General features: G+C 37.5%; 2 protein-coding genes across 2 annotated transcripts in view; both read right to left on the bottom strand.

Moving 5' to 3' along the window:
• LOC131202575 (tyrosine 3-monooxygenase-like) overlaps window positions 1–7,710 on the bottom strand; it is a 33,829-nt gene extending 26,119 nt beyond the window's left edge. Inside the window, exons 1-4 of the mRNA XM_058191680.1 lie at window positions 7,579–7,710; window positions 5,320–5,494; window positions 4,669–4,757; window positions 3,345–3,412 (exon numbers count right to left, since the gene is read on the bottom strand). Of these exons, the coding sequence (XP_058047663.1) occupies window positions 3,345–3,412; window positions 4,669–4,757; window positions 5,320–5,494; window positions 7,579–7,710 (464 nt within the window). The remainder of the gene's footprint in view (window positions 1–3,344; window positions 3,413–4,668; window positions 4,758–5,319; window positions 5,495–7,578) is intronic.
• Window positions 7,711–10,116: 2,406 nt separating this feature from the next.
• Window positions 10,117–18,104, bottom strand: part of PAH (phenylalanine hydroxylase) — a 56,620-nt gene continuing 48,632 nt past the window's right edge. The window contains exons 9-13 of the mRNA XM_058191427.1: window positions 17,994–18,050; window positions 17,380–17,475; window positions 15,658–15,791; window positions 14,173–14,288; window positions 10,117–12,715 (exon numbers count right to left, since the gene is read on the bottom strand). Coding sequence (XP_058047410.1) covers window positions 12,672–12,715; window positions 14,173–14,288; window positions 15,658–15,791; window positions 17,380–17,475; window positions 17,994–18,050 — 447 coding nt within the window. The 3' untranslated portion in view covers window positions 10,117–12,671. The remainder of the gene's footprint in view (window positions 12,716–14,172; window positions 14,289–15,657; window positions 15,792–17,379; window positions 17,476–17,993; window positions 18,051–18,104) is intronic.

The raw sequence follows: 18,104 nt of genomic DNA, 5'->3' as shown, positions 1-18,104 counted from the left end.
TGCAATTTGGCAGTTCAAATCCTACCAGGCTCAAGGTTGACTCGGCCTTTCATTCTTCCGAGGTGGGTAAAATGAGGACTCAAATTATTGGGGGCCATAGGCTGCCTCTGTAAACCACTTAGGGAGGGCTGTAAAGCAGTATATAAGTCTAAGGGGTATTGCTATTGCTAAACAGATTACATTTTTGAGCTTTTCATATTTCATTTACGTGATCCATAACATCAAGCTTCAGACAGCCAGGCAAAATTAAGGAAGCAGATTTCAGTGGGCTATCTTTCATGCTAAACTGTGGTAAATACAGGAACCTGGAACCTACAGTAGGATTTTCCTCGCCTCATTTATAGGAGTTAATTAAGGCAGAGTCTCTGAATATGTTCAAATGCTTTTTCCTATATTTTTATTCCCCTGGACTGAGTTGACATTTGTAAGATAAGCTGTCATCTGATTCCCCCACTGCTTCACACATACACACATTTTTTTAATGAATGTGTTTTCTTGCATTTATCTCTTGGTCTCCCCACAACCTCTCACAAATACTATTCTTGTGGGTTTTTCTTAAAGTATTTTGTCAAGGGAGGCTGAACAAGTAGAAAGAAAGATCTTTAATGAAGCAACCCAGTGCTCAAATTATAAGGCAGAACTGCACAACTGTTGGCTTAAGAGCCACATCAGGCTTTGGATCAGGGGTCTCCAACCTTGGTCCCTTTAAGACTTGTGGACTTCAACTCCCAGAGTTCCTCAGTCAGCTTTGCTGGCTGAGGGACTTTGGGAGTTGAAGTCCACAAGTCTTAAAGGGACCAAGGTGGGAGATCTCTGCTTTGGATGACATATCAGGGCTGCACTTCGAAACCGTGTGGAGCCATATCCTATTTTGAGTACCTTAAACATTTAGAAATAGAAATAGAATAACAGAGTTGGAAGGGACCTTGGAGGTCTTCTAGTCCAACCCCCTGCCTAGGCAGGAAACCCTACACCATTTCAGACAAATGGTTATCCAACATCTTCTTAAAAACTTCCAGTGTTGGATCATTCACAACTTTTATTTTTATTTATTTATTTATTTATTTATTTTGTCATACAGTATATATAAGATAAGCATGAAATAATTGTACAATATAAAAGCATATAGCAGATAGCTGTCAAGGCTTATATATATATAAGCCTTGACAGCTATCCAAAACAAATATAACCCCCCCAAGCACATCCTAGATCTGACCAACCACTGCCTATCCAACACATACTTCATCTATAATGGACAAAAATACAAACAAGTAGAAGGAGCACCCATGGGATCACCCCTCTCACCTGTCATTGCCAATCTCTACATGGAACACTTTGAAACCCAAGCTCTAGAAAAATCTGATCACAAACCCAAACTCTGGCTCAGATATGTAGACGACACCTTCATAATCTGGCCACACGGGAAAGAAAAACTTGACAACTTCCTCACACACCTCAATAGCCTACACCCCAAAATACAGTTCACCATGGAAACAGAAGTTAATAACCAACTTCCCTTCCTGGATGTCTTAGTCTACAGAAAACCCAATGGCTCCCTAGGACACACCATCTACCAGAAGAAAACACACACAAACCGCTATCTGCACGCACTCTCACACCACCACCCAGCACAGATCAACTCCGTAGCCAAGACACTCATCTCCAGAACAAAATGCTTAGCTGATGAACAACACCTAAAACCCGAACTAGACACTCTCACTAACGTACTAACATCCAATGGATTCCAAACAAATAAGATTACCAAACTAATCCAAAAAGAACCCCCCACTAAAATCCAAGACAGAGAACAAGAAAACGGCACAGCCCTCCTCCCATATATAAAAGGCACCACAGACAGAATCAGCAAGATCCTCCACAAACACAACATCAAGACAGCATTCTGCACAAACAGAAAAATATCCACCATCCTAAGAAACCCCAAAGACAAAATTGAGTTAGAAAATCAAGGAGTATATGAAATCCCATGCACCGCCTGCCCCACCACATACATTGGACAAACCAACAGAAGAATAAGTGCACGCATTGAAGAACACAAGAACTCATTCAAAAAAGAGGAACCAACTTCTTCCCTGGTCCAACACTTTAAAGTCACAGGACATGATATTGACTTTAAAAAGACCAGAACTATCGCCAAAACTGAACACTTTAACAACAGAATAATCAGAGAAGCCATTGAGATAGAAAAACGCCCACACAGCATGAACAAACGAGATGACACCTCCCGCCTACCAGCCATTTGGAAACCCGCCCTTATTGACAAACGAGTCCCTAACACGAGGAACGACACCAGACCCACACTCACAAGGTCCACACAGGATGTAACCACTGCACATCCACCCAGAAAGCAGACCCAAACCCACACTGATCATGAAGCACGACCAAGGACCAGAAGCCAGACCGCAGCTGCAACATTAGCCATTTCAAACCCCTCCAATCCATTCATGCAGCAGACTGACACCCACTATGAAGATGTAGCACGACCACAAAGCCAAACAACAGCTATGCAGCTCGCCAGCTCAAATCCCCCTGCAGCACAGACTAGACTGAGCACAACCAAGCCCCCACCAACACAGGACACACCCCCAGCCAATCAGAGCACAGAAAAAAACCCCATCCAATCAGAGCACAGCCAAGCTCCCACCCAATCAGTTCAAACCCCCACAAGCAGTTAAAAGGAAGAAACAGCTGCGATCACACATTGCTCCCAGAAGCACGAAGCTGAAGCCTGAAGATGACGAATGAGACTTCGTCGAAACGTCACCAAGACATTTCCAATTTTTCACGGGAGAAAACCCGAACAACCAAAGACCTATATATATATATATATATATATGCTTCTGCAGGCAAGTTGTTCCACTGATTAATTGTTCTGTCAGGAAATTTCTCCTTAGTTTTACGATGCTTCTCTCTTTGATTAGTTTTCCACCCATTGCTTCTTGTCCTATCCTCAAGTGCTTTGGAGAATAGCTTGACTCCCTCTTCTTTGTGGCAACCCCTGAGATATTGGAAAACTGCTATCATGTCTCCCCTAGTCCTTCTTTTCATTAAACTAGATATACCCAGTTCCTGCAACCGTTCTTCATATGTTTTAGCCTCCAGTCCCCTAATCACCTTTGTTGCTCTTCTCTGCACTCTTTCTAGAGTCTCCACATCTTTTTTACATCATGACGACCAAAACTGGATGCAGTATTCCAAGTGTGGCCTTACCATTATAAAGTGGTATTAATACTTCATGTGATCTTGATTCTATGCCTCTGTTGATGAAGGTACTTAGATTACATAAAGCTTACCCTTTTGTTCAGTTATTAATTTGATGCACTTACTGTCTATGGTTAAATGCCAGGTCAGCAATAAAAGCCCTTCTTTTCCTATATTCTGGATCAGCATAACCCTAGAAGAAGAAAAATACTGCTTTCCAAAGTCCAAACAATTCCATTCCAAAGCTTCACGCTTGGATTTAATTGTGACAATGAGAAGAGAATTTTTAAAAATCTAAAACTTAGTTGAACAGTGGGACAAGAGAGTTTTTATGGTGCCCTTAAAAAGATGAGAAATGATAAGCGACTTACTGACCTGTTTTGTGTGGATGGGTTTGCCCTGCCTTTCAATTTTGATGTGGAGGCAGCGTATGAAACCAAACTCACATAAAAGGAGAATATTTGTAGCTGAAGGTTGAAATGAGGGGTCCTTGGTGCTCTCTGAGCTTGGTTGTTTCCTTGCAGATTTTTCATTCCCCAAACTACATAACATCATCAGTCACTAGGCACTAGTGACTTGCACTGATTATGTTACCTAATTTGGATAATGAAATTAAGGGCCGTAATAGCTCAGGCTGTTAGAAGCCTGTTATTAGAACACAGCAGCCTGCAATTACTGCAGGTTCAAGCCCGGCCCGAGGTTGACTCAGCCTTCCATCCGTTATAAGGTAGGTAAAATGAGGACCCAGATTGTTGGGGGGGCAATAAGTTGACTTTGTAAATATACAAATAGAATGAGACTATTGCCTTATACACTGTAAGCCGCCCTAAGTCTTCGGAGAAGGGCGGGATATAAATGTAAATTTAAAAAAAAAATATCTGCAAGAAAGCAACCAAGATCAGAAAGCATCAAAGACTTCTCAAAGAGCCAAGTGACAATTGACACTTGTTTAAGGGAGGAAAACCCTACCTTAATTTCGATCTACTTTATACGGCCCATCTAGAATTCTATAAAATGTTTTCATTTTTTGTTCATTTGGTTCAATAGCCAATTTGTCAATAATTGGGACTAAAAGAGTCTTGTCCAGTTCTCATTTTGCCTTCACTAGAATACTGTATGCGTAGATCTATTTGGATTTCAACAAGCACATGTTGTTTCAGTTTCATCGCTCTTCCACATAATCCCATCACAATAATTCCCATTCATTAAAAAAAATAGTTTAGTTTTTACAGAACAACATCAGCATGGACAACCAGAGTTCAATCTATATTCTGAACAGTGGTTGCAAGAAGAGTAATTATGCCAGGAAAAATAAAAAGAGCAACTATCTTCAACTGGATGGTTAAATATTGTACCCAGAAGCCTCTGATTTATTACTGGAACAAGATTTGATAGGGATGTTGGTAACTCCAAGCCTAAATAATTTGGAAAGGTACAAACTTAACTTACCGGGTGGTCAAAATTCAAATCAGGGTCAAACTTGGTGATCAGGTGATTGCAGTGGTCGAGATCTCTTATTTTCTTTGGGAACCATCGAACTGTTGACAATAGTATCAATTGCACATTGTAAGAATGTGATACCTACAGGTTCTGTGAGAGTAACAATAGTAATTTACTTGTTCAACGGTAACATATAGAAACATTTTCTTCAACGTGGTACCTTCAGAGATGTTGACCCTACAAAGCCCCAAATCCAAACAGTTTCGAAATTCTGGTAGTTGTAGTTTCAACATTTATGTAGATAGTCTCAAGATATACAGTCAGACAAAGAAGTTGAGATGAGATCATTATGAAAATAATCTTTGACTTTACCAGCTGTTTAGGAGTTGATAGATATAATGGCAATGTTCCTATGTAATCAGTTGAAAGACCTCTGCTTATCAACATGGCATTTTGCTACAGTAATAAATAGAATCTAAACCTATACAGAGAAATTATTGAACAGACAAAACATGGCTCTTGAATCACATATTATATTTAAAATTTTGGCTAATGGCCTTTAAAATCTCAGCATGTTGATTTAATTATAGCTGGGAATTCCTGATGTACACTGAAGAGGTATATTAGGAAGAAAGAAGGTAAAAGCCTTTTGTGACATACCTTTTTCTTCTCTGGTAGCTTCCACATCCTCTGCCACTCTCTTCAAGGAATTTAAAAGACTGCTAACCTCACAGTCCTGAACTTCACATCTTACAAAAAATTCAAGGTTGCCATCACTGTTCTTCGACATTCTAGCTGTTCTGCTTTCAAAATGATGTATTTTGGCCTCAAACATCTATAAAAGCCCAACACAGGAAGACATATTTTTACCCTTTTAGCTTGTGAAAGAAAAAGAAGTGCAAACCTGCTTCTTCTTCTAAGAATATTTCTCTTTAATATTCAAAACATAGGCACCGATCAAACTCTTCCCAAAAATATTAAATCACTCCCCTAATAAACAATTCATAAGATTTCTTATTTATTTATTTTCACACAGAGAAGATACAACCACAAAACTCTCCAATAGATCTGAATTATGCTTTGAATTCTATCTTTGAAAGATGCTTCAGAGTGTGCAAAGTGTGAACCAAACCTTAAGCCAGATATATCTTTTGCCTGTAGATTACAATAGTTCAGAAAAAAAGTAGTTACTCCTGAGAAATAGAATTATTATTTTTGTTCTCTACTACTCCTTTAAGTTGAAGAGTGCTGATATACAGAAGTGGCCAAAATTGTAGAAACCTTTTGGGAAAAGTGTATTTTCTAAAATTAGCTAATAACACCATTTTTTTTGAGTAGTACCATAAAATTATGTATCAATGGAAAGATAATTTAATCAAGAATGTAATGCAATAACTTTTGGGAAGGATTTGCTATTAGAATAGCAGTTATAGTATAAAGAAGAAAAGTGAAACACGTAGAAAAAAACAAGAAATATAAAAATTATTACCATAGAAAAAATGAGATATATAAAAATTATCATGTCAGTTAATATTTAGTTGGGTAACCTTTAGCATGAATTACAGCCTTACAATGTCTTCCCATGGAGAGAACCAAGTCTTTCAGTTCTGCAGCTGTTATAATGTGCAAACCAAGAATGAATGATTGCTTCTATTAACTGGGTTTTATTGCTGGGTCACTTCTGACTAACAAGTTTCTTTAGTCGGCTCCATAAATTTTCAATTGAGTTAAGGTCTGGGCTATTCCCAGGCCATTCCAGCAGTGGAATATGATTAGGTTGAAACTTCCAAAAAAAAAAGTGGTGTTATTAGCCATCAAACCTCAAACATTAATTTTTCCCAAAAGGTTTCCACAATTTTGGCCACTACTGTAGGTTAAAAGATAAAGATGGGTTTAAATCTGGCAGATATCTCAACAAGAAAGAGTACAAAAACAATCATGAGCCAGCAGAAATACAGTAGGAGGTATGATAGAATAGAATAGAATAGAATAGAATAGAATAGAATAGAATAGAATAGAATAGAATAGAATAGAATAGAATAGAATAGGACAGGACAGGACAGGACAGGACAGGACAGGACAGGACAGGATAGGATAGGATAGGATAGGATAGGATAGGATAGGATAGGATAGGATAGGATAGAATTTTTATTGGTCAAGTATGATTGGACACATAAGGAATTTGTCTTGGTGGATATGCTGTCAGTGTACATAAAAGAAAAGATACCTTCATCAAGGTACAATACTTACAACACTTAATGATAGTCATAGGGTACAAATTTAACACTTAATGATACAACACTTAATGATAGTCATAGGCTACAAATAAGCAATCAGGAATGTTACATGATGTTACAATTAAAACAACTAGCACTAAGATTTAAATTCCCATACAGCTCCAAAGTCATCCCACAGAATTGTCAGTAGGCTAACACAATGTGGAAGGAAGAAATGGTATCTATGCTACCTTGAACTCTTTGGAAGAATCCCATGATGGAAATTTGATGAAATTAGTAGCATGAATAGTACTGAATGAATGTGCATGAAATATCAAAAAAGCACAGTTGCATAATAATAATAATAATCCAAATATATGTGTGAAATATATTAACACAGTTTCTCCTTATCCTTTGCCTTCTAAACAGGCTGGGTATCTATTGGTATAATAATTTCACACAGCAGGAAATCCAGCCTATCTTGAACTATGAAATTGAGATAAAGTATGCAAGGAGCTGCTTTCAGTGTCAGCCTATTTCTTCCAACTATCGCTTCCATTCATCAGGCTCTTAGACTGGAGAAGTTTCCTCTTTTCTTTTTCCTTTCAAACTGGGAAGCACCGAACCCCCAAGCTTGAAGGGCTTTTCAGGAGAAACAAGGTGCGAGCCTGTGGGTAGAAGACAGAACTTGCAACAGATGTACCTCGAAAACTCGAAGTGTCTTGGAGATGGTTTTCTTCTTGTTGCTCAGGGCAAAGGTGAAGATCAGCGGAGCGCTCCGCTCTTCTCTTTTCCCAGCCAGATCCCGAGAGCGCTGCGTCTCTGATGGCTCCATCTCTCTCGACTTTGCGAGCGATCCGAAAGCGCTCCTGGCCGGCAAGGTCTCTCGCAAAGGAGACGGCGGTTTCCTCGACAGAGGATCTATCTACTCAGCTGCCCAAACGCGTCTTCTAAGAGCGCGGCGATGGAGTTGCGTACTTGCTGCGGGCCGGGGAGAACTGGGACGGGATTCTCCAGTATGGGGGAGGAGGTGAGTTCCCGTAATGCTTCCCCCTTCCTTCAATTTAATGCCTTCCAATTGCGTCAACGTTGAGGCCGTCTGGGGAGGATGGGGGGAGGAATCCAGCACATCCGGAAGGTACCAGGTTGGGGGAGTCTTTGGCACGCGATCGACCCCCAACGGATTCTGTTTCCGAGGGAAATAACCCTCCCCCTCAAACTTTTGCGGGTCTTGCATTGTGGTGTAATGCTGGGTTTCTCTCCCCCCACCCCGGCTATGTATCAATTTTGCCTATTTTTTTTAACTGACTGCTAGCTCCTTTGAGAACCATATGTGTTCAAAGACGTCAAAAAACGACTCCCCTTCCTCCCCCCAAAATAGGCTAGGAAGAAAATTTGATAGCTGTCCTCAGAATGCTTAGGCTTAAAACATTTAAATAGGTTTATTATGATTGTGTGAATATCACTCCTTTTTTCTCCTCCTGCTCCGGTACAAGAAAGATGCTGTTGACTGTCAACTAAATTGACCTGCTGTAGTGGGTAAAGAAGCCCATTCAGTCGCATTCGCACCGCATTCTGGGTTTGCCTGGAATTAAATCGTTTGTAATTCCGACGTTGTAGGGAAATCTAGATATTATTATTATTTGAGATTCTGTGATTTAGAGCATCATATAATTTATTTGACAAAGCCGATAATAGAAACGCAGCAGTTGTGCTCCTTTGTCGGGGGTTTATGGATAAACGTGATGTTTAAGTGTGGTTCTTCAGTTAACTTGGTAAGAATTCCACGGAATTCAGTGGGATTTACCACAAGGCAAATGGTGGCATCGGGGAAGCAACCTGGCTCAAAAGGCTCCGAGGAAGATTTGCAGCGTAAAATAATTCGATTTTAGTATCCAGCAAATGAAATGAAATCAGACGTGATTTCTGCTTTTTGACTTTCTGTCAAAGACATCTACAAGTTGTATTATTATTAAGGGCATCTTAAAATAAATTGACTTAATAGACTCCTTAATAAATGTGATCCCCCCACCCCTTCCTCAACAATACCTATTTTCTTATGTCATTTCATTTACTTCTTTAAACTACTCTCAGCCCCTGCCGTGTTTTGTTTTGTTTTTTTAAAACACCCTTCGTCTGTTCTTTTACACGGAGAGGGATAATCTGGGTGAGATATGCCCAATTCCTTGATATTGTCTTGGCAAATAAATACAAAAATATCACGGAGATAATCAATGCAGATTTGTCACATTGCACGAAGAGAATCTTACTTGAAACCTTTCAAGGAATACACTCTTCAATGCAAACACCACCTGCACGATTTTTGCAAAGCTTATGAACCTACAGTAAATTTTATTTCACCTACAACCCGGATCCCAAACACGTGTTTAAGTTACCGAAGAGCCCCCTTAAGATCCCGTTGCCCAAGACTGAAACACTTCAATACCAATTCAAAGCGGTTGGGCACCATTTCATCCTTCGCCCGATATGGGCAATCACAAAATTCGTAGCGGGACCGCGGCGCTGTCCTCGGTGCTGAAAAAATGCTCATTGACAGCTGAATCTACACCGGTGGCTTAAATTGGTATAGTTTTCTTTGGTAATCATGATTTGCTTCTCCAGTTAGTTTTCATTTAAGAGGCGATAAATGTGTTTGTGTGTCTCTGTATATCATTGTGTAGCAGAATTTCTTCAAGATAGTACACAAATCTGGTTCTGAGGAGGGCTGCTAATTATTATTATTTTGTTATTAAATCCTTGATTTGAATGCAATGTAATTTAAGCTGTAATATATAGTATGCATATATTAATGTGCCATAATTTTAAAAAGTTGACATATATTAACTATTTTATGGGAAATAGAAATGTTATTTCTAAAAGTATTTTAGAGGGAAAATAAATATTTTGTTGATAATTGTTATTTACTTGGAAATCCAGGAGAGCTAAAGAGATCTAATTGGTTTAAGTAACATAGTAATAACAATATAAAAATTTTATCAGCAATTTCAAGAGTGTAACTGATAGGTGATACTATAATTTTAGTAGTGGAATACAACCATAATAAAAATGTCAATCAAATAATATATAAGCACATTTATGATTTTATGAATATTTATAATACTAGTTGAAGCTTTAAACATTAGTTCAATTAATTGCAATTTTATTGAGAAAAGCATGTTCAAGAAAATCTCAGAAAGTAGAAGGAGAATTCCAAGAATTTCTCTATGAGAGAGATGGGATACAGATTTTAAAATATTGATAAAATAAATAAAGGTATAAATGTCCCCTTTTGAAAGAAATTGGTTGGTTTTATACTGAACAAAAATTGCTTCAATACGTACAAGGAATATAAATCTGTCTCATAAAATGTGAATTAGTCATTTTCTCAATAGGTCTAATGAGATTAAAGTATTAAGTAATTATATTTTGAAATTTATTCTTGTATTCATGCCTATGTTGGTGAGCATTATAACAGCCCTAATCCCAGGTGATTATTTTCCAGATACCTCTAAGCTTTAGTGATAGTTATAATTAAGGAGAACATCCAATCTTAATTAATTTGCTCTTTTTTGCCACAATCTTGGAAAACATGGACATAATTCAGCCATGTTAAGCAATGTTTTATGAGCTGAAAGAGTACTTATTAAGAGCCTAGCAATTGCTTTTCATATTGCAACTAGGCAATGAAACCTTAACCATCCAATTAAACCTAATCCCATAATAAAGTAAAGGCTGCAGACTGCATTGATTTAAAATATTAATTAGATCATTAGTTGAATCATATGAAATGAGAATCATGTGGCTTCTCATATATTTATTCAGCTTATCTTCATAATTCCATTTTTCATATCAGATATATAATGCAAATACAAAATCCTATTTTCCATAACTTCAAACTAGCCCTATGATGGTGAACCTATGGCACACGTGCCTGAAGTGGCACGCGGAGCCATGTTTCTTGGCACTCCCGGCATCACCTGTTCCTCTTCCGGGTTTCTGGCGCGCATGTGCATGCGCTGATCAGCTGGCCTTTGTGCGTGTGGCAGTGCCGGAAACCAGAAAGACCAGGTCTTTCGTTTTCTGGTGTGGGTATGCGCACTGGCCAGCTGATTGGTGCGTGTGCATGTGCGGCAGTAACCAGAAGACTTGCTGGCCAGTGTGCATGTGCATGCTGGTAGCTGCCTTGACAAGTGCGGGCTGGTAGCTGCCTTGACAAGCGTGCACACAAAGTGAGCAAGCGCATGCAAAGTGCTCCCTGTTTGGTACTTGGTGCCACGCTTCCACACTCTCTTTTTGGCACTAGGTGCTGAAAAAGTTCGCCATCACTGACATAGCCTCTCCTTCACCTGTGGACTACCAGATTATATTCCATCATAAAACCACTTATACATATATTTTGACAAACCTTTTTATTAACTCAATTACATCTATTCCTACTTTAACATGAACTATCAAAATTTCACTGATGATGAATTTAAAATATAAGACAATTGTAATGAATATATTAGTTTTAGAGAATAACTATTATGAAAACCATTAGGTTCCATGCACAAGAAGAGCAAAGGTATTGTATTTAATTGAAATAATTATACATTTTAAATATTGGTTTAAGAAAAATATGATCGACATTTGGGTTATTTTTTTCTACAAGTTAGCTAGCAATGAAGAACTTAAATGTAAGTATAATTGTTTAAAATGTTAAGCTTTACATTAGCCAGTATCTGAATCATTTGAATAAGGGTATCAATGTACATTCTTCTTCAGATGATCAATGTAAATAACCTATATACATTTAAAGATAACAGTAAAATTGGATTTTCCCCTGCAAACCATGAATTTGCAGACATATGCGGCACAGAAATATTCTGCCAGTGAAATACAGCAAAAATACATCAGTAGAATGCATATACTGGTACAGAGTTACAGGTAGGACATGAGTATGGAAGGAAAAAAATATATTTGCACAGCATTCTGGGTTTTTGGATGTCCCCATTACCTCCTTCCCAAGAGGTTACCTATGGAACTTTACATCAATCCCAGTTGATCAATTTAAAATATTTATCTTTAACATGTTGGACATTATTATACAATTGTACATCATACCTAACATCAACATAATCTTCACACCTGATTCATAGATAATTAGCACTATAAGAAAGTACAAGTAAAATTAATTAAGACTTCAAAAGATATGGATACAATGTAGCTTCCTGAATTCTTTCCAGAGATGCATTGGAATTTTTAAAAAAAAAATGTGTGCAGGGATGTTTTCTGCAACCATGACCTTATGCAACCATATTCAATTTCACTCTTTTTTTTTTTTGCCATTTCTTCTCCTACACCAACTTTCGTCCCCTTCCATAACATTTTCAGAGAGTTGCCCTGCCAATAGTCTTGATCACCTTCACAATGTTATATTGGATTGGAAAGAATAAAAGCCCTTGATTAAATGCACTTCAAAAATGCATAGCTCTTATATACATTGAATTTGCTTATCTTTTCTACTATTTTCCTACTATTTTCCTTTTTTAATTATATATGCTGCATTGATTTATACCAGGACTTAGTGTAACAATATAAACACTATCCTATAGAAATCATGTTTGAAAGGCCTAGTTCCTAGCTAATGAGTTATTTATATTAATTTTGTAGAGATTTATATGATCATATCAAAATCTGGAGAGGGATTTATGTATAGTTATACATATAAACATATTATATATTAGATTTTGTTACTTTTCTGCAATATATGTTAATTATGGGCAAACTGATTTGATTAAAAGAAAAAAAAGCATCTCATTTTATCTTCTGCAGAGCATTGCGAAGAAGTTCCATTTCATCTGCAAAGAAATCAAGAAAAACAAAAGTTTTACTTTGCTCTGTATGTGTTACATCTGCATGTTAACTTTTTCTTCATGGAGTAGAAGTCAGTGCATATAAAGCTATCCACAATTTATCTTGTCAGTAGAGATCATGATGCAGAGATTACTGGGCAAACAAAAGAAAACATAGTACAATCTTATGGGGAGAATGCAAGGCTGACAATACAGGTAGTCCCCGACTTACAACAGTTCATTTACTGACCGTTTGAAGTTACAACAGCGTTGAAAAAAGTGACTTATGACCATTTTTCAAATTAACGACAGTTGCAGCATCCTTGTGGTCACGGGCTCAAAATTCAGATGCTTGGGAAATGGTTCATATTTATGACGGTTGCAGTGTCCCAAGCAGTGATGAAATCCAATTTTTTTTACTACCGGTTCTGTGGTGGCTGTGGCTTGGTGGGTGTGGCAGGGGAAGGATACTGCAGAATCTCCATTTCCATCCCACTCCAGGGAAAGGATATTGCAAAATCCCCATTCCCTCCCCACTCCTGGGGGAAGGATATTGCAAAATCTCCATTCCCACCCCACTCTGGGGCCAGCCAGAGGAGGTAGTTGCTGGTTCTCTGAACTGCTCAAAATTTCCGCTACCGGTTCTCCGAACTGCTCAAAATTTCCACTACCAGTTCTCCAGAACCTGCTGGATTTCACCCCTGGTCCTAAGATCCCCTTTGGGGACCTTCTGACAAGTAAAGTCAATGAGAAAGCCAGATTCACTTAACAACCATATTACTAATTTAACAACTGCAGTGATTCACTTAACAAATGTGGCAAAAAAAGTCGTGAAGCGGGGCAAATCCACTTAGCAAATTTCTCACTTAGCAACATAAATTCTGGGCTGAATTGTAATTATAAGTCTAGGACTACCTATATATGTGTTTGGAGGAAATGTATTGAATGACTTATGAAGAAGAAAATCAACTGCGCTACAACTGTAAATTTATATTCTATAGATTCCATATAACATAGAAGCTTCCACTCTCACAAAAATCTTTTTGTGCACAAACAAGTAAACACTTTTTCAGATCTTCAGATCTTTAATAGGAAACTATTAAAAAGATGTTGTTGAGGCTGATAAACAGCAAAAAATGCATATGGTCTACAAAAATACATTTGTTATGAAACTCCTCTGAATTCCAGGAGAAAATAAATATATCTGTCATTGCAATCTAACCACAAAAATTGGAATAAAAAATATGTTTTTCAATTTGTTATCAACCTAAAAGTCATGATACATGATTCCATCTATCTCATATGGTGCTTGAAGTTTCAAAATGCATCAAAACTCAAACATCCATTTCTTTGTACACAAGGAACTATTAGCTGAATAAATTGAAAAGGCAAAACAGACATATAAAAGATTCTTGGTTGACATCTGAGCAAACCCATCCAAGATTCTGAAATTAAGTACTTACTGCCAATAGCATCTGCTAAATTCTTTAATTGCTTGATATTGTCCAAAACTTCAATTCTTTCAGTATATGGATTATAACGGACTGAAAACGGACGTGAAATCGTTGAGGCATATTTTCTGTAAATGCAGAGCAAACATTTAAAGGCAGCCATATGTTCAGTTTTTTTGGTGAAACGTCATTTTTTTACAGCTAGGAACTGTATGATTTGTTTGAAATGGAAAGATGAACACTAAAGCTGAGATGCAATAAATAAAAACTATTATGCATGTTTTAGAGATGGAGTGTAATCTATGTCTTTCCTTTGATATGGGGGCAAAATAGGGACTGTTTTGTTTGTTTTTGCTCTTTCATGTATTTCCTGCAATCTCAATTTCTCAGTCTTCTCCCTTGGTCCAACTTCTCTGTATCCCTTGGTCCAACTTCTCTGGGTTATCATTTATCTCACAGGTGAGCTTATATTAATAACTTTGAAATTCCTCTTTCAAATTAAAGATTTCTAAGGTAGCTGGCAGTAAACCTACAGTAGTGGCCAAAATTGTGGAAACCTTTTGGGAAAAGTGTATTTTCTAAAACTAGCTAATAACATCACTTTTTTTTTGGAGTAGTACCATAAAATTATATATTAATGGAAAGATAATTTAATCAAGAATGTAATGCAATAATTTTTATGAAGGATTTGCTATTAGAATAGCAGTTACAGAAAAGTGAAACATGTAGAAAAAATGAGATATACAAAAATTATCATGTCAGTTAATTCTTAGTTTATTACTTTAGCATGAATTACAGCCTTACAATGTCTTCCCATGGAGTAAACCAAGTCTTTCAGTTCTGCAGCTGTTATAATGTGAAACCAAGATTGAATGATTGCTTCTATTAACTGGGTTTTATTATTGGGTTGCTTCTGACTTTAGTTGGCGCCTTAGATTTTCAATTGGGTTAAGATCTGGGCTATTCCCAGGCCATTCCAGCAGTGAAATATGATTATTGTCAAGGTTCCAGAAAAACCTCTTCTGCATAAAAAAAACTGAAGCCATTGTCTTTCAAAGTTCTTTACTAGCATAAGGAAACTGGCACACGATGAGTGAAATTCCAAAACTGAAACTTCCGGATTCTTTTCTCAGTTATACAAACTCCAAGAGTCTCACCCCCCCAACCCCTTTGCCGGTCACATGGTCCAACGTTCTTCCACTTTATTCGAAACCTCTTCTTGCCACTCCTTCTGCAGATGCGAACACAATCCGACCTTGACCGCTTGAAGAATGTTACCATACCTATCACCCCCCTCTTCTTCCCCTCAGGGGAGAAATGTGGCAGCATCTGGAAACCTATGGCCTAGTATGGTTTCCAGGCCTGACAATTATCTTGAAACTCCAAAAAAAAGTGGTGTTATTAGCCATCAAACCCGAAACATGCACTTTTCCCAAAAAGTTCCCACAATTTTGGTCACTACTGTATGGTTTTGATAGTAATCTAAGCAGATCCTACCTTAACTTTTGTTTTGCGTCTTCAAAACTTTCAGCTACATAGTAAATAGGCTGGAATTCAGTAACTGGATATTTTTGAACTGCAGTCTTTTCCAAGATGAGAGGTTCAGTGACAGGTTTATCTGACAGAGAGTACTAAAGGAAAAGAACAGAAGGGTTTTAAATAGAAATTATTGTTGCTCTCACAGTTTAAGCTTAGTAAGGTCTAATAATTCTTTCCAGTATTGAACAAGAGTAGGGAATGTCATTGTATTATAGTCAAGTATACAGAGAAATGTCTTAGGAGTGTAGAAATATAAACTAAATTAGAGAGCCACAATATCAAGGAAAAACAAATAAAAAAAATATCTGAGAGCTTGCATCGTCATAACCTCAGAATTCATAAAAACACTGGGGGGAAGGAAACACATACCCATCTTGGAATGTCTTTACAGAAGAGAATTATGGCATGCAACCCCAAACAGGGCTATTCCATTTAAAATGATGAACATACTTCATTTTTTTCTTAAGTATTGTTTGATATTTTAATTAATAAGGGTTATATTCTGGATTTATCGATGCCTTTATGTGCAAAAGAAAGAGGTCCACCTTCTCACATCAGCAGTCTATAACCTGACAACGTCCAGATGGGATTGGAGTAGGGGTGAAATGCTACTGGATCGGACTGGATCGCACAATCCGGTAGCGATCATGGCCGGTAGTTCAGCAATCTGGTAGCAATGGCGGAGCGAAGCTCTGCCCACCCGCCCAGGTGTTAAAACCAGGAAGTAATGTGTTTTTTGACCTTCTGTGCATGTGCAGAAGGTTTTGCACATGCCCAGAAGGTATGTGCGTGCGGCACATGCATTCCTGAGCGGTAAGGAAAGTAAGTAGATTTTACCCCTGAACTGCAGTAAAACTCCTATTAAGGTTAGAGTTAGCAAGATATTGCATAAACTGGCTGGTAATAATGGAGACTGTATTCCAATACATCTGAAAGCACCAGTTTGGTAGCTTTACTCCAATCACTTCTGGCCAGTTCTTTCCAACTGATAGGACTGAGATGGACCTAATAACAACATAGTTTCACAACAAGCGTGTCCTAATTCTATTCCTTTTTCTAACAGATCTATGAGAATATATGACAATCTCATTTGTACTCACAGTGGTGGCATAGACTGAGAACCTATATAAAAAAGATGGTAATGAACTTTGAACTCATCTTGATTCTTTTGTCAAATTTATTTTAGGCACACCATATAGTCTGAGATCCAAATGTTTTCTCCTTCACATGAACCCAATAGTCCATAAGTAGCACTTTGGTATTATTTCTGAAGAGCCATAGTTTATTGATTGATTGATTGAATCAGTGTATATAGCCACCCAACTTGCAGTTGTTACTCATACCTGTCTCTTCTTCCTTTTAATTTTGAAAGGGTTGGAGAAGGCCCCACAGAATGGTATCTTTCTTTCTCCAGAAGGCATTAGGGAAAGGAAGACGAGAGAGCAGTACATGATGTCACAGTGACTTCCCCCCGCCCCCAGGAAACAGAATTGCTTATATTTGAAAAATTGGGAGAATAAACCTTTCAAGGACCAAGAAGAAGACAATAGGAAACAGGAAAAAAGCTACCAAATTTAAAGTGGGTTACATTTGATACAAAGCTACATAAACATCACCATGCCAAATTTTATTTTGCAGAAAGATTCCACAACTTCATTTGCAGAAATCATGAATTCATACTTGCAGTTCCCCATAAGATGACAACAGTCCAGCACCATAAGCCTTAACTGCATTGCCTTCTTTACAGAGGCCAAATTCCACAGTGAACCAGTAAACCTGAAATAAAATAGTGCAGAGTTTATTGTTACTGTTATCTACAGAGTTTCTGATGATGCTGGAACAGGGCTATGAAATAAATTAAAGGAATAAAATGATTTATATTAATGAAACTTTTGTTCTATGTGGTTCATGAATGGATACTTCCTTGATGATTTTGTCAATTAATAATGGTTAATTGTTTATTTGGGTAGGAGCCTGACTCTTTGCATATAACTAACTTTCAAAAATGCTATGATTTGTTTCACTGTATATAAAATGCCAACATATTAATGGTTATAATCTTTTGGTAAACATTTCAAGCTTATAGAAGTACTACAATAGTTGATGAGTTTTTACTACAATAGTTAATGAGTTTTTTATGATTAGCTACATTAATATAATGTACATATTGTGTAAAAATGAATTATTTTTCAAGGAAGAGTTTCCAGATAATTCTGAAATCAACCAGCCAAGAATTTTCACTCCATATTAATTGCAGGATGTGATTGAAACTATTATCAGAATTCAACACTGACCGTTGCAAGTTTCTCAATATAATCATCTGGAGCTCCTAGGGAAGCCAACCCAATCTCCTGTAAAAGCAAAACATTTTCAGTTTCTTATTTTTACTGTCATTTACACAATCC

Source organism: Ahaetulla prasina, chromosome 7, assembly GCF_028640845.1.
Source record: "Ahaetulla prasina isolate Xishuangbanna chromosome 7, ASM2864084v1, whole genome shotgun sequence".
NCBI classification, from domain to species: domain Eukaryota; kingdom Metazoa; phylum Chordata; class Lepidosauria; order Squamata; family Colubridae; genus Ahaetulla; species Ahaetulla prasina.
This window is presented reverse-complemented; position numbering and strand designations above follow the sequence as displayed.